General features: G+C 39.7%; 1 protein-coding gene across 4 annotated transcripts in view; it reads right to left on the reverse strand.

Annotated features, from left to right (window-relative positions):
* Nucleotides 1-2,616: 2,616 nt before the first annotated feature.
* Nucleotides 2,617-17,077, reverse strand: part of LOC134572338 (uncharacterized) — a 28,582-nt gene continuing 14,121 nt past the window's right edge. For all 4 annotated transcript variants that reach the window (XM_063431240.1, XM_063431242.1, XM_063431243.1 and 1 more), the window contains exons 2-12: nt 11,673-12,715; nt 11,266-11,410; nt 9,394-9,579; nt 9,134-9,271; nt 8,761-8,955; nt 8,272-8,530; nt 6,960-7,177; nt 6,681-6,744; nt 5,195-5,388; nt 3,437-3,474; nt 2,617-3,307 (exon numbers count right to left, since the gene is read on the reverse strand). In XM_063431240.1, the coding sequence (XP_063287310.1) occupies nt 3,094-3,307; nt 3,437-3,474; nt 5,195-5,388; nt 6,681-6,744; nt 6,960-7,177; nt 8,272-8,530; nt 8,761-8,955; nt 9,134-9,271; nt 9,394-9,579; nt 11,266-11,410; nt 11,673-12,349 (2,328 nt within the window). In that variant the 5' untranslated portion in view covers nt 12,350-12,715 and the 3' untranslated portion in view covers nt 2,617-3,093. The remainder of the gene's footprint in view (nt 3,308-3,436; nt 3,475-5,194; nt 5,389-6,680; nt 6,745-6,959; nt 7,178-8,271; nt 8,531-8,760; nt 8,956-9,133; nt 9,272-9,393; nt 9,580-11,265; nt 11,411-11,672; nt 12,716-17,077) is intronic.

The following is a 17,077-nucleotide window of genomic DNA, read 5'->3' on the forward strand; positions in this document are numbered from 1 at the left end:
TTCCGCCACTGCCCATGATGATCCCTGTAGCGGAGAGCTGATTTCTCGCAGCTATTCTCCACTTAAGATCCTAGGGAGGCTCAGGAACAAGTCATTAGTAAATCCACAGCAGAGTTTCCAGCAGGTAAAAAGGTACAGCAATATCCCCACAGCACTCCCAATAACTGGACGACACACAGTTTCAGGAGTAGAACTGACTATCGTTTATTCCAAGGTTTCTTATAAAGCCTGCTCCCATGCAAGGGAGGGATTTACAGTAATTAGGACAGTAACCAATACAGTGCTTGTTACCTCCCACACATCTCCTCCCCTCAGATTGAGTCATAATCCCCTTAACTTGCACAGCAATTTACCCCAAACCTGGATGTACCCCTAAACCATCCCCTAACATTAATATTAGGGTACCGCTAGGTAGCCCTGATCTGGGTGACTATAATATCCAAAATTCACCCAGATCGGACCAGTAGTTCGGTAGTTACGGGGAGGTGAAGTTTGACCGACCGCACACGAGTTGGTATCCGAAAAGGGTTCCATAAGATTGGGCCCTGCGGTCGGTCTCCGTTCGGCAGTTAAAACATACATTTATAATTGCCATCCACACTTAAATTCACATAGATGTTGGTTCCCTCATTCGGTACTTTGTCTCTACCGAATGGGGATTTGTTAGGACTCTCCGTTCGGCAGTTACGGAGCTCTGGAGGTCTCAGCGGTGTTCGGTTGTTTGAGTGTCCGATTTGAGTTCCAGACACTCGACGACCAAACACCGCTGAGATTTTCATGCGTAAGATGGCCGCCACGTGTACGCATGCCGAATGGCGGCCACCCAGATACAATGTTAATGAGCCGGTTAACTTGCGGTTTAGAAGGAATGTGAACTTTAATTGCTGGCACACTTCTCTCTGGGGTGGTCCCTCAGTTCGGTAGTTTCCATAAGCATATGGTACGGATGGAAACTACCGAATAACATACAATTCACATAGTAAATATTCGAATGCAATTTAAACACAGGCAAAAAAATAGAACGAATACAGTCACACAGGCATGTTATAGGACAGGCTTACTGCATTCCGCTACAATCCCTGTACACTGCCTAAATCGCTTTCAATGGGGATGTGAGAACTGGACCATGTGGCAATGGAACAAGTTTGCCTGGTCTGATGAATCACATTTTCTTTTAGATCAGTTGGATGGTCTGGTGCTCGTTCGTCATTTTCCTTGGGGCAAGATGGCAGGAAGGCAGGCCAGCGGAGGCGATGTTATGCTCTGGGTAATGTTCTGCTGGGAAACCTTGTTTACAAAGTTCCATGTGGACGTTACTTTGACATGTACCACTTACCTAAAGATTGTTGTAGACGACGTACAACTCTTCATGGCAATGGTGATCCCTGCTCGCAGTGGCCTCTTTCAGCAGGATAATGCACCCTGCTACACTGCAAATATTGTTCAGGAATGGTTTGAAGAACATGACAAAGAGTCCAAGATGTTGCCTTGGCCTCCAAATTACTCAAATCTCAATCCGATTGATGAAACCACAAATCCGATCCATGGAGGCCCCAGCTCGCAACTTGCAGGACTTAAAGGATCTGCTGCTAATTTCTTGGTGCCAGATACCACAGGACATGTTCAGAGGTCTTGTGGAGTCCATGTCATGATTCATCCAAGCTGTTTTGGCAGCACAGGGGACACATGATATTAGGCAGGTGGTTTCAATATTGAGGATTACTTCAAAATTGTTCTTTGTTGCCTTCTTTTGGAACAACAGGATAAATAGATGTGTTTTAAAGGTTGAACTAAGAGTCCTCACCAAGAATGTGTTCCATATAACCACAACCCTTACAGTATAGATCAGGGGATAGGTAACCTTCAGGAACCTTCTGGAGTGCTGAAGGTTGACTACCCCTGGTATGGATATTTACGTGTTCAGTACGGGGAGAGTCAAATATCGGTACAACTCTTAAAAGGACAGGAGAGGCACCATCAACCCTACATCTTATTGTATCATTAGTTTGGTAATAGAGTGCACTCATGTGATTAGTTTGTTTTTCTTGCACACATTACTGTACTGCACAACCATTGCTAAACTTTTATTTTGGCATGAAGAAACCCTTTAATTTTAGTTTAGTCTTATCATTATGTAATAAACAATTGGATGCACCCTATATTATATTGATCGCTAGCCTACCACCATTTTGAAAGCCGCCATTTTGAATGCATTAATATTAAGCATGTGAGGTATCTTGCAGGTATTTTGGCGATTCTTGACGTCGGACTCTCAAATCACTCTTTATTCGCTTCGTATTCCAGTAAAATCATATCTCAAACCATGCTGCTGATTTATCTTTAATTATGGAATATAATTCCCACTTGGGTATCTGTGCATGTTCTGTGCCTTAAATATAGTCAATACATCTGTGGCACGAAATAAATAATCTGAATTCAAAACCCCTTATATCAGTCCTCCCAAAAAACTCGCTACCCCACCATAAACGCTTTCTTCTCCCCACTCATCCTGATTACTCTCTCCCCCAATAACTTAGAACACCATAAATGCCTATCTCTCCTCAATTTCCCTACTCGTTTCCCCCTCAACAATTTCCTTTCCCCCCCACTCACTAACCAACCATTCTCCTTCTCCAATGTAAACATTATTTCTTACACGCACCACAATCACCACTTCCCCCCTTCACCCATTCTGTCTCCCCAAACTCTTTCTTTGCAGAGATATTAATTCATCCGTATGTTCTAATAACAAGAGCTAAACTCCTATCTTCCTGGGGCTGACTCTGGATTTTAGGTTAAAACCAAACTCGTCAGGGTGTAGATGGGCGACAGATGCACAGTGCAGTGTTAATTATTAAAATAGTAAAATCCTATCAGGATTGCGGTCCTCATGGGCGGAGTTTGAATCCATTGCAGTAGACCTTTGGTTGTTCATTGTAAAGTTAAAATAACTGTTATTTTATCACCATGGAGGCAGAAAGTCTCTGACAATCAAACAGAATGACCTCCTGCCTTCAGATTGTATGCCTCTCATTGCCACGGTCTCTGTTCAGGCTCAGTACTGGTCCTGGACACATCTCAAGGACATTGTGACTACGTGGGGGGAGGTCCATTTACATATGTTAACATCAGAGACCAGGCAAAGCGTTGTGACAGACAGCCAGACCGATTTATGGGAAGAATAAAGAGAGAAGCTGCCAAGACCAGGAACAAAAGAGTCAATGACACCAGGCGGTTAAACCATGAACGCGAGCAATCCAGGAAGGGACAACACTCTCTACGAGGACCACACGGAAAAAGGGTATTTCTGAGAAAAAAAAAGAAAGAGAAATGGTTATCGGTGTCTGTGAAATGGGCAACGTCTTTATAACACACTAGCATATACAGGACAAAAGCAACATTTATGTACAATACAGTACAACTCTCATTATCTCACCCGTCTTCCATGAGAATAGACACCTCTTGGACAGCAGGCTGCGGAGAAAGGTTTACATTAAATGTAATGAAAGAAGAGAGTAAGTTAGTGGGCAATGGCAGTCAGCAGTTACTACGGCAAGTAAGTAATATCATTTATAAAAATGGTGATTTTTGTGACAGAAATATAATTTTGCTGATTTTAAAGCAAGTAAAGATGGGATATAGTAAGCATTAGTATATACTAAGACTGGAAAAATGCTGGGATGCAAATCGATCAGGGGAAAGGGCGATTTTGTTTTTAGTAAAAAAGTGTTTCTGAGGGGAATATGATAAATATACACAAGGTCAGTTCAAACAGCTCTCTTGAAATCTGTTCATTACTCAGACTTCATAAAAGACAAAATGTCACCCATGAAAGCAAACAATTAAAAACAGGAAGGTGTACAACACACCAACCAGGGAGGTGGAACGTGTAAGGTGTACAACACACCAACCAGGGAGGTGGAACGTGTAAGGTGTACAACACACCAACCAGGGAGGTGGAACGTGTAAGGTGTACAACACACCAACCAGGGAAGTGGAACGTGTAAGGTGTACCATACGATACACCTACCCTTTGTTGGGACGTAGGGATTAAGCTGTAAAATGGAGGGGGGAAAAAAAAGGGACTAATAGTGGAAAAATGTCAGGGGTATAAGTGGACTGTAGGTGTCCAATGGGAATGAGCCTTCACGGACCGGCTCAGATCGTATAGGTAGAAGTGTACTAGGTGAATATAACAATTCTTTTAATTTTTGTAACTTTGTTTTTAAAAGTAACAAAAATAGAAAGCTATCTGCCAAGAATACAAACAAATTGTTTGTATACACGTCCGTAAAAACGCGTATCGGAGGAGGAACAAGGACAATTTGTTTGTATTCTTGGCAGCTTGCTTATAAATTTTGTTAGTTTGCTTTTAATTGTTATGTTTATTAAATAATATAGTCTTATAAATCACTCCTGCCTGCTTGCTTGAAAAGAAGGGTGTGTCCCCCTCAGAGGCACAGAGCGCGATCACCTTGAGCCAGGTATTAAGGGCTCTGGAATAGGTGAGCAAGTTTTTTCTATTGTATATCTGTTTTATCATACCTTACATACTACACCAGAAGTCTACTGGTTTCCCCACTTTTTCGTTTCATATCCTATATGTGAGCGGACAGAAGAGGGGATTGTGTCACCTATACGATTCTACCTATACGATCTGAGCCGGTCCTGGAAGGCTCATTCCCATTGGACACCTACAATCCACTTATACCCCTAACATTATTACACTATTAGTCCCTTTTTTTCTCCATTTTACAGCTTAAGCCCTACGTCCCAACAAAGGGACGTAGTGTTCCTATAGTACACCTTACACTCTCCACGTCTCTGGTTGGTGTTTTGTACACCTTCCTGTTTTTGATTATTTGCGTGGGGGTGGAATAGGGGGATATCCACCTGAGTGTAGTAGCGTGTGAACTTGTTATATTTATATAACTGTACCTCAGCGCCTATATATTCACAGAGCACTTTGTGTTTTTTTCAAGATGTCACCCATATAGATTTCAAGAATAGAGATTTCACCTACTGCAGAAGAAACAGTTCTTTACAATCAAAATAAAGATGTGGAATTCTGTGCCTAAAGAGATTGTTTTGCCAGATGTGGTTTTACACCACCGACATCAAGTCTCTGTTTGAATGATTATGCAGAGTTTTGAAAACTGAATGAGCACTATATGCACCCACCCTATGTACCTACCTCTACACGAGTCGGTTTCAATCGTTTTTTCTTTCCATGGCGTCTTCTATGCTCTGAATGATTGTGCTTTAAATTACTATTAGAAACTAGGGAGTCTGGTGGCTCATTGCAAAGAATCCCTTTCATGTCATCTCCAGATGAATTCAGCTGGTCCATCCTTTGTTTAAAGCCAAACTCATCCTTACCAAGCAGACCTAAAATAAAACAATTACATTTAGAATTTCCTCATATGCCAACCCCCGTATAAAGGTATTTACTCTCAACCCCGTATAAAGGTCCTCCTCTGAAACCTCTCACCTATTATTTGATAATCCAAACTCTGACTTTTCATTCATTTAAACTCTGACTCTCGATAAACTGAACTCACACTTTTGTTAAACCAAACTTCCTCTCTTCAATAAACCAACATTTTCTTTGTTGATAAACAAAACTCTTCAATAAAACTGTAATCTCATCAAACTCAAACTCCCACTCTTTAATAGCCCAAACTCCTCCTCTTTAATAGCCCAAACTCCCACTCTTTAATAGCCCAAACTCCCACTCTTTAATAGCCCAAACTCCCACTCTTTAATAGCCCAAACTCCCACTCTTTAATAGCCCAAACTCCCACTCTTTAATAGCCCAAACTCCCACTCTTTAATAGCCCAAACTCCCACTCTTTAATAGCCCAAACTCCCACTCTTTAATAGCCCAAACTCCCACTCTTTAATAGCCCAAACTCCCACTCTTTAATAGCCCAAACTCCCACTCTTCAATAGCCCAAACTCCCACTCTTCAACAGCCCAAACTCCCACTCTTCAACAGCCCAAACTCCCACTCTTCAACAGCCCAAACTCCCACTCTTCAACAACCCAAACTCCCACTCTTCAACAACCCAAACTCCCACTCTTCAACAACCCAAACTCCCACTCTTCAACAACCCAAACTCCCACTCTTCAACAACCCAAACTCCCACTCTTCAACAACCCAAACTCCCACTCTTCAACAACCCAAACTCCCACTCTTCAACAACCCAAACTCCCACTCTTCAACAACCCAAACTCCCACTCTTCAACAACCCAAACTCCCACTCTTCAACAACCCAAACTCCCACTCTTCAACAACCCAAACTCCCACTCTTCAACAACCCAAACTCCCACTCTTCAACAGCCCAAACTCCTACTCTTCAACAGCCCAAACTCCTACTCTTCAACAACCCAAACACCCACTCTTGAATAATCCAAACTCCCACTCTTCAACAAAACTAAACTCACACACTTAATAACCAAACTCCTACTTTTCAATAGAACTCACTCTTATTCTTTAATAAAACCAACTCCCACTCTTCAATAAAACTAAACTCTCATTCTTTGATTGCCTATATTTTCGCCGACTCATGATAACCCAAATTTCTACCTTCATTGAGCCAACACTCCTCCCCCAGGATCAAATTTCCTTTATCTCAATAATCAGAAATCTTGGTAGCCATCATGTGAATTATACTTACAAGATAGAAATGGGCCGTTTAATTCCGGTTGCATCTTGCTTCCGTGTAAATAATTATACAGCACCTAGAGGAGTAAATAAACAAGTTAAACATAACCTTTGACATAGAGATTTACAGACTGAAAGACAGAATCAAACACAAATACAAACGAAATAGAGAGGCACATGGTCAGACAGAAAAATATATTTAAAAATACTATATGGTTACAAAGTTAGAGTTATATACAATAATGTTATGTACTAATAACATAAAAAGTAAAGAGGCAGACGTGAGCTTGACCTGTGTGGACCGATGGTCAATTGTTGGAGCTGAAGTCTGACATTCCTTGTCTTCTGTTTTGTTCTCCAATTTTGGGGGGCTCACAGAAGGCATGTAAAGGTCCTGATAATCTCCCTGCAGCTCTGTATCAACCAGGTCATCAGCACTGCCATGTATAGCCAAAGGGTTGGAGTTAAAGCTGCTCTGGGACCCACTGGTCTTCATAAATGTACGTGGAACTGTTAAGGTACAATAATCCATGATAAATATACTGACGAGGGGAACAGGGAAAAGATACAGTAACGAGAGCATGGAGAAGATATAGTAAGGGGAGCAGGTAGAAGATACAGTAAGGAAAGCATGGCGATGATACAATAAGGAGAGCATGGAGAAGTTACAGGAAGGAGAGCAAGGGTATACAGTAAGGAGAGCATGGAGAAGATACAGTAAAAGAGCAGAGAGAAGATACAGGAAGGAGAGCAGAGAGAAGATACAGGAAGGGGAGCAGGAAGAAGAGTAAGGAGAGCATGGAGAAGTTATAGGAAGGAGAGCAAGGATATACAGTAAGGAGAGCATCGAGAAAATACAGTAAAAGAGCAGAGAGAAGATACAGGAAGGAGAGCAGGGAGAAGATACAGTAAGGAGAGCAGGAAGAAGATACAGGAAGGAGAGCAGGAAGAAGATACAGGAAGGAGAGCAGAGAGAAGATACAGGAAGGAGAGCAGAGAGAAGATACAGGAAGGAGAGCAGAGAGAAGATACAGGAAGGAGAGCAGAGAGAAGATACAGTAAGGAGAGTATGGAGAAGATACAGGAAGGAGAGCAGGTGGAAGATACAGGAAGGAGAGCAGGTGGAAGATACAGGAAGGAGAGCAGGTGGAAGATACAGGAAGGAGAGCAAGGAGAAGATACAGTAAGGAGAGCAAGGAGAAGATACAGTAAGGAGAGCAGGGAGAAGATACAGTAAGGAGAGCAGGGAGAAGATACGGGAAGGGGAGAAGATATGGGAAGGGGAGATGATATGGGAAGGGGGAAGATATGGGAAGGGGAGAATGGAGAAGATACAGGAAGGAGAGCAGAGAGAAGATATGGGAAGGGGAGAATGGAGAAGATACAGGAAAGAGAGCAGAGAGAAGATACGGGAAGGGGAGAATGGAGAAGATACAGGAAGGAGAGCAGGGAGACGATACGGGAAGGGGAACAGTGAGAAGATACAGGAAGGGGAACAGTGAGAAGATACAGGAAGGAGAGCAGTGTGAGGGATATGGAGATTATTTTGAGGCTGGATTTAAAAATAAAAAGGGTTCATGTAGGGGTTCACTCTGTTGACTCACATGGGTCAACTGAGGCAGTTGTATAGAAAGACTCTTGTTCATCGTTTGAGCTTGCTCTTCCAACATCACCCAAAGGATCCCACTCCAGATCCACCTCCAAAGCCCCCCTGGCGGCCCCTTCCAGATATGGAACAGATCCTGACGGAGGCACAGATTGCCTCAGGCATACTCCATCTTCACTGCCCGCCTCTAGAAATACATCGGACGAGCCTGTCGACATTATTTCAAGTTCCCCATCCAAAAAGTCATCTTCAAATACCTTTCAGAAAGAGTTTTGGTCATTCACTTGCACCTACTAAGATAACTACTGAGTATATATACATGGCAGTGACACAGAGTCTGTCCCTCCCACTGCAGGGTGACACAGACAGAAGGAGCTATGGGACACGGAGTCTGTCCCTCCCACTGCAGGGTGACACAGACAGAAGGAGCTATGGGACACGGAGTCTTTCCCTCCCACTGCAGGGTGACAATGGATTGGTACCTTACCAGCTTTGTACTGACGAGCCGTTTTTGTAGACGGGAGAGGTGGCTGAATATCTCTTGACAGTAATTGCCAAGCTCCGCTATTTCCTCCTCCAGTATCTCCGCATCTTTTGGGTCACTCTCATTGATTAAGTTATCACCCCGTTCAAAAAGATCTTCCATCCGTTCCATGTTACTGCGCACATCCTCCTTGAACATCTGAAAGTGGACAAGATGTGTGGTATTAATACTGTGATTGTAAATAAACACAAACCATGGATCACTATATAGGGTCATTGTAATAAATTATATACATTGCAATATCAGTACTAGCGGATAACATGTATATATATATTAGTATTAGTATATAAGTAGTATGTATGCATTGTTCCCTCACCTGCAGTTGACGTATCTTTTCAGATGGGTTACCACTGTTGATATACTCTACGCTGGATAATCCCTGGTCCATTTCAGTCAGCCACAACCTCATCTCTTCTTGGTTCATGTCAAACTCCTCTCTCTGCTGAACTCTTTTCTGCAGGAAGATGGACAGAAAGGGTTTCAGCTGTGTTTGGAATTGTGAGCATCGTGCTGTCCACATTCTGATTCAGATTCAGGTCATAGGAGTGGAAGGGCCTTGTGGCCTCCAGAAGATACCTTCAATGTCTCGTGTATTGCCTCAATCTCTCTCTGGAGATGGTCCCAGAGCTGGTTTAGCTCCTGCATTCTGCTACGCAGAACACGAGGAAGCACGGTCCGGTGGGGAAGCTGTGTAAGACGCCAGTACTGTCTGTTTAACGATTCCAGGTCCAACAACCTCTCCCTCATTTCTCTGAGGAACATCTATGAGGGAGAGAGGAGGAGTGACACAAAGAGGAGAGAGGAAAATTGAGAGATGAGAGGGAAGAAGGAAGAAATGAGGAGAGAAGGAGAATAAAAAGAGAAGTGGGACGGTAGATAACATAAAAAAGTATTTTAAATTATAAAGAGCCAGTGCACATTACTGGCCACTGAAATGGTCTCGCGCACTACCGCTGGCTGAATGGATTAAGACACATTACTGCTCACTGGATAGGTCAGGGCACTCAACTGCCCGGATCAACATAAACTGAATGGGTCAATGCACAGTACTGCTAACTGAAAGGGTCAACGCACCCTACTGCCCACTAAATGGGTCAACGCACCCTAGTGCCCACTAAATGGGTTCTCTCAGTTCTGCCCACTGAATGGATCAACGCATTCTACTGCTCACTGTATAGGTCAACACACATTACTGCTCACTGAATGGATCAACACACACTAGTGCTCACTGAATGAGTCATTCTTGGTCGGACACTACTTTAGGAATACAGTGCAAATTAAAATAAGGATCAAAAGCTAACATTTCAATCATTCATGACAGACAGAACTGGTCAATATCCCTAATTCTCTTTTCAGGTCCTGCACATCATGTTTTCAGATGAGTACACAATGTGGGTTCAGAAACACCTTTTGAACATAATGGTTGAGAAGTATCTATGTAATGTTAAATGGGTGACGTCAATAATCTATCAAACAATTATGGATTAATTTCTCTATATGGTTACAATTGTAACTATAAAATTGTGGAGAGATAAAATGGCAGCTTTGTAAGTAGTCACGTGGACTTTGATTTAAGAGATCAGAACACGTCTTATTTTATAGGACAATGACGAGAACTATGAAGACTGGTTTATTATCAGTGACCCACAACCTATGGAAACTGATGGAGGGCGTTAGACATGGATAACGTAGAATGCTACATTTCACACTAGTATTGCAGGGACTTTTTATTTTTGGAGTTTAACATTATGTGCAATAATGTATTTTAATTCTGGCTTCCTACCAAGACTGAATTCCATCTAAGACATCGTGTGCTTTGATTTCAAGGCATTTATTCAATGCGCGTTTGTGAGTTTATTAAACCTTATATCATCCCTTGAGGGGTAATTATCGTAGTGAAGTATTGTGTTTGTTCCTGATCATATTAAACTATTGTGTTTGCTACTGGTGTTGGGTTTGCTGTTTCCCACTATTTTGTGGTATATTCTGTGTTGGACATGTCAGATGGAGGATTGCATTTCACCGTACAGTTTGTTATGTATGGCAAAGGTGTGATATTTTGTGAAATGTATAAGAATGATTTATACACAATAATGTTTTTGTTTCAAATTGTGTCAGTACTGGTTAAATAATAATGATTATCACATATATTTTAATAATTTAACATTTATCACAAATCTTTTTGGCCATTATACACCGCTGATCCCTGCCCTCCGGAAAAGACGGTGTTTAACATCTCCTTCCTTGAAGCAGCAGAGCCTTGCTCTTTGAAGCAAAAATCTTACTTCCAGTTACGATTTGGCAGGAGTGATGGTTGACTCTTCCAGGATTAAAACGAGGTAAGGAGCTCACTAAATGTTGGCCTTCAAACCTTATAAGAACAGGTATAAACTACTAGTAAACTAGTAAAGGCCTGTCCGTGACGCTTAGTTTCAATGTATCGCTCACCTCATATCTGCTCAAGGTTGCTTTGGCCTCTTTGTGTAGGGTTCGTGGTGGAAGAGAAGATGTGATTTGGGCCAAATGAAGCCAATCCTCAAAGCGAGACAGAGAGTCCAGGAACTGGTCACAAAACTTCCCGTCATTTTCCATCCTGGAAGAGAGAGCTACAAGAATCAGAGTTATGGTGCAACGCAGGACCATGAGTATCTTTTAAGCCCATGTTGTAAATTGATGGTTAAAGCCTACTGTTTAAAAGGATGTCTCGAGGAAGGAGTCAGGTTTAGTCACTAAATGGGGAATTTGCAGAAACGACATAAGAATTGTGATTTTTAGTTTTCCATTGTGGTTACTTTGGACCAAAATTTGCTATTTTGCTTGCAATTTCCCGCAAAGGAACTTCATATGACACTCACTGGGCTTTTTTGTCCATCGACGAGTTGCACATCTTACATCCTTCTGGTAACATAATATGCAGCTCTGATTCACTGGGTAAACCAACATGGGACAGGTAGGTGGGAGAAGCAGGGGATGTTTCAGAGGGTGGCATGGTGATTAATACAGCAGGGTCTTGAGATAATGGACAGCTACACAAAGTGACAGACGGACATGTTGAGGATTTGAAAGAATGTTCACTTTGGGGGAGCGAGGAAATATTTGGGGGGATGCAAAGTAAGGGATCACTTGGATGGCCGGGAAGAGTCTCAGGTAAGACACTATGTATAAAGGGTGAGTTAGATTTACAAGAACTGCTAGAAAAAGACCCAGAAGAACCATCAGAGGAGAAGAGTGAACTGCGGCCACCAGGGGGAGAAGCTAGATTAGGAGGAGGATCAGGTAAGGAGATAAGACAGAGAGAGGAGATGTCCTGTGCCATTAAATGAGAGGGCGAAGAAGAGATATTGACAGATTGAGGATAGTGGGAGTTAGATGTGACCACAGGATTGTTAAAATTAAGGAAATCGTCACATCTTGAAGAGTATAGAAAGGAGTTGTTAGAGTTAGAGAGGTATGGACCATTTGAAGCAGAGACAAAGTTCCAGGTAGAACAAGGTGGTTGGCTATATGAGTGGAGAATAGGACAGTCAGTCATTGATAGAGATGGAGAGTCCAGAAAGTGCCTTGGGGAGTATCTAGTCTGAGGGACCAAGTAAGGATCAGAAGAGCTGGAAATGGAGCTGTCAGGAGTGGAGCTTCAGACAAGTCTGAAGAGTGTAGGGCTGAGCATGTGGTAATGGGAAGTGATACGCATTCTGAATTAGTGGGGGGATGAACAATTGGGAGAAGAGATAGTGGAGTAGTTGGGATAGGAGTCAGGACTTCTGGAAGTGGGCAGAGTAAAGCAGATGGATTTCGGGAACGTGGAAGAGCTGGCAGTGGAGAGTCTGGAGCAGTTGGCAGTGGGGAGGCTGGAGCAGTTGATGTCTTCTTCTCTCATACTCTATGGCCAGTAAAGTTCCTGTAATATGAAAAATGTCTTAGTTAGTAGCATCCAGCAGTCTTATCCCAACCCCACTACAGCAAAATCAGCTTCATATTACTGAACGTTGATCCATATATCATACTGAGTATAATGAAATCTGCTAAATATTACTGAACGTTGATCCATACATCATACTGAGTATAATGAAATCTGCTTCATATTACTGAACGTTGATCCATACATCATACTGAGTATAATGAAACCTGCTAAATATTACTGTAGGTTGATCCATACATCATACTGAGTATAATGAAATCTCCTAAATATTACCGAACGTTGATCCATACATCATACTGAGTATAATGAAATCTGCTAAATATTACCGAACGTTGATCCATACATCCTACTGAGTATAATGAAATCTGCTAAATATTACTGAACGTTGATCCATACATCGTACTGAGTATAATGAAATCTGCTAAATATTACTGAACGTTGATCCATACATCATACTGAGTATAATGAAATCTGCTAAATATTACTGAACGTTGATCCATACATCATACTGAGTATAATGAAATCTGCTAAATATTACCGAACGTTGATCCATACATCATACTGAGTATAATGAAATCTGCTAAATATTACTGAACGTTGATCCATACATCATACTGAGTATAATGAAATCTGCTAAATATTACCGAACGTTGATCCATACATCATACTGAGTATAATAATATCTACTAAATATTACTGAACGTTGATCCATACATCGTACTGAGTATAATGAAATCTGCTAAATATTACCGAACGTTGATCCATACATCCTACTGAGTATAATGAAATCTGCTAAATATTACTGAACGTTGATCCATACATCATACTGAGTATAATAATATCTACTAAATATTACTGAACGTTGATCCATACATCGTACTGAGTATAATGAAATCTGCTAAATATTACCGAACGTTGATCCATACATCCTACTGAGTATAATGAAATCTGCTAAATATTACTGAACGTTGATCCATACATCCTACTGAGTATAATGAAATCTGCTAAATATTACTGAACGTTGATCCATACATCCTACTGAGTATAATAATATCTACTAAATATTACTGAACGTTGATCCATACATCCTACTGAGTATAATAATATCTACTAAATATTACTGAACGTTGATCCATACATCCTACTGAGTATAATGAAATCTGCTAAATATTACTGAACGTTGATCCATACATCGTACTGAGTATAATAATATCTACTAAATATTACTGAACGTTGATCCATACATCCTACTGAGTATAATGAAATCTGCTAAATATTACTGAACGTTGATCCATACATCATACTGAGTATAATAATATTTACTAAATATTACTGAACGTTGATCCATACATCCTACTGAGTATAATAATATCTACTAAATATTACTGAACGTTGATCCATACATCATACTGAGTATAATGAAACCTGCTAAATATTACTGAACGTTGATCCATACATCCTACTGAGTATAATAATATCTACTAAATATTACTGAACGTTGATCCATACATCATACTGAGTATAATGAAATCTCCTAAATATTACCGAACGTTGATCCATACATCATACTGAGTATAATGAAATCTGCTAAATATTACCGAACGTTGATCCATACATCATACTGAGTATAATGAAATCTGCTAAATATTACCGAACGTTGATCCATACATCCTACTGAGTATAATGAAATCTGCTAAATATTACTGAACGTTGATCCATACATCCTACTGAGTATAATGAAATCTGCTAAATATTACTGAACGTTGATCCATACATCCTACTGAGTATAATAATATCTACTAAATATTACTGAACGTTGATCCATACATCCTACTGAGTATAATAATATCTACTAAATATTACTGAACGTTGATCCATACATCCTACTGAGTATAATGAAATCTGCTAAATATTACTGAACGTTGATCCATACATCCTACTGAGTATAATAATATCTACTAAATATTACTGAACGTTGATCCATACATCCTACTGAGTATAATGAAATCTGCTAAATATTACTGAACGTTGATCCATACATCGTACTGAGTATAATAATATCTACTAAATATTACTGAACGTTGATCCATACATCCTACTGAGTATAATGAAACCTGCTAAATATTACTGAACGTTGATCGATACATCCTGAGTATAATGATATCTGCTAAATATTACTGAACGTTGATCCATACATCCTACTGAGTATAATGAAATCTGCTAAATATTACTAAACGTTGATCCATACATCCTACTGAGTATAATGAAATCTGCTAAATATTACTGAACGTTGATCCATACATCCTACTGAGTATAATGAAATCTGCTAAATATTACTGAACGTTGATCCATACATCATACTGAGTATAATGAAATCGGCTAAATATTACTGAACGTTGATCCATACATCATACCGAGTATAATGAAATCTGCTAAATATTACGGAACGTTGATCCATACATCCTACTGAGTATAATGAAATCTGCTAAATATTACTGAACGTTGATCCATACATCCTACTGAGTATAATGAAACCTGCTAAATATTACTGAATGTTGATCCATACATCCTACTGAGTATAATGAAACCTGCTAAATATTACTGAACGTTGATCCATACATCATACTGAGTATAATGAAACCTGCTAAATATTACTGAACGTTGATCCATACATCATACTGAGTATAATGAAACCTGCTAAATATTACTGAACGTTGATCCATACATCATACTTAGTATAATGAAATCTGCTAGATATTACTGAACGTTGATCCATACATCATATTGAGTATAATGAAATCTGCTAAATATTACCGAACGTTGATCCATACATCATACTGAGTATAATGAAACCTGCTAAATATTACTGAACATTGATCCATACATCATACTGAGTATAATGAAATCTGCTAGATATTACTGAACGTTGATCCATACATCCTACTGAGTATAATGAAATCTGCTAAATATTACTGAACGTTGATCCATACATCATACTGAGTATAATGAAATCTGCTAAATATTACCGAACGTTGATCCATACATCATACTGAGTATAATGAAACCTGCTAAATATTACCGAACGTTGATCCATACATCATACTGAGTATAATGAAATCTGCTAAATATTACCGAACGTTGATCCATACATCCTACTGAGTATAATGAAATCTGCTAAATATTACCGAACGTTGATCCATACATCATACTGAGTATAATGAAATCTGCTAAATATTACCGAACGTTGATCCATACATCCTACTGAGTATAATGAAATCTGCTAAATATTACCGAACGTTGATCCATACATCCTACTGAGTATAATGAAATCTGCTAAATATTACTGAACATTGATCCATACATCATACTGAGTATAATGAAATCTGCTACATATTACTGAACGTTGATCCATACATCCTACTGAGTATAATGAAATCTGCTAAATATTACCGAACGTTGATCCATACATCATACTGAGTATAATGAAATCTGCTAAATATTACCGAACGTTGATCCATACATCCTACTGAGTATAATGAAATCTGCTAAATATTACTGAACATTGATCCATACATCATACTGAGTATAATGAAATCTGCTACATATTACTGAACGTTGATCCATACATCCTACTGAGTATAATGAAATCTGCTAAATATTACCGAACGTTGATCCATACATCATACTGAGTATAATGAAATCTGCTAAATATTACCGAACGTTGATCCATACATCCTACTGAGTATAATGAAATCTGCTAAATATTACTGAACGTTGATCCATACATCATACTGAGTATAATGAAATCTGCTAAATATTACCGAACGTTGATCCATACATCATACTGAGTATAATGAAATCTGCTAAATATTACTGAACGTTGATCCATACATCATACTGAGTATAATGAAATCTGCTAAATATTACCGAACGTTGATCCATACATCATACTGAGTATAATGAAATCTGCTAAATATTACCGAACGTTGATCCATACATCATACTGAGTATAATGAAATCTGCTAAATATTACTGAACGTTGATCCATACATCATACTGAGTATAATGAAATCTGCTAAATATTACCGAACGTTGATCCATACATCATACTGAGTATAATGAAACCTGCTAAATATTACTGAACGTTGATCCATACATCATACTGAGTATAATAATATCTGGTAAACAATAATAAACGTTGATCCATACATCGTATAATGGGATCTGCTACATATTTAATAACATATACATTGCAGCATCTGTCATACGGGCAGCAAAGGATGAAATTAAAGAGGTGTTATATATATTTGTATAATATTATACAATCAGAAAGTTTAATCC

Source organism: Pelobates fuscus, chromosome 9 (assembly GCF_036172605.1).
Source record: "Pelobates fuscus isolate aPelFus1 chromosome 9, aPelFus1.pri, whole genome shotgun sequence".
In the NCBI taxonomy this organism is placed as follows: Eukaryota; Metazoa; Chordata; class Amphibia; order Anura; family Pelobatidae; genus Pelobates; species Pelobates fuscus.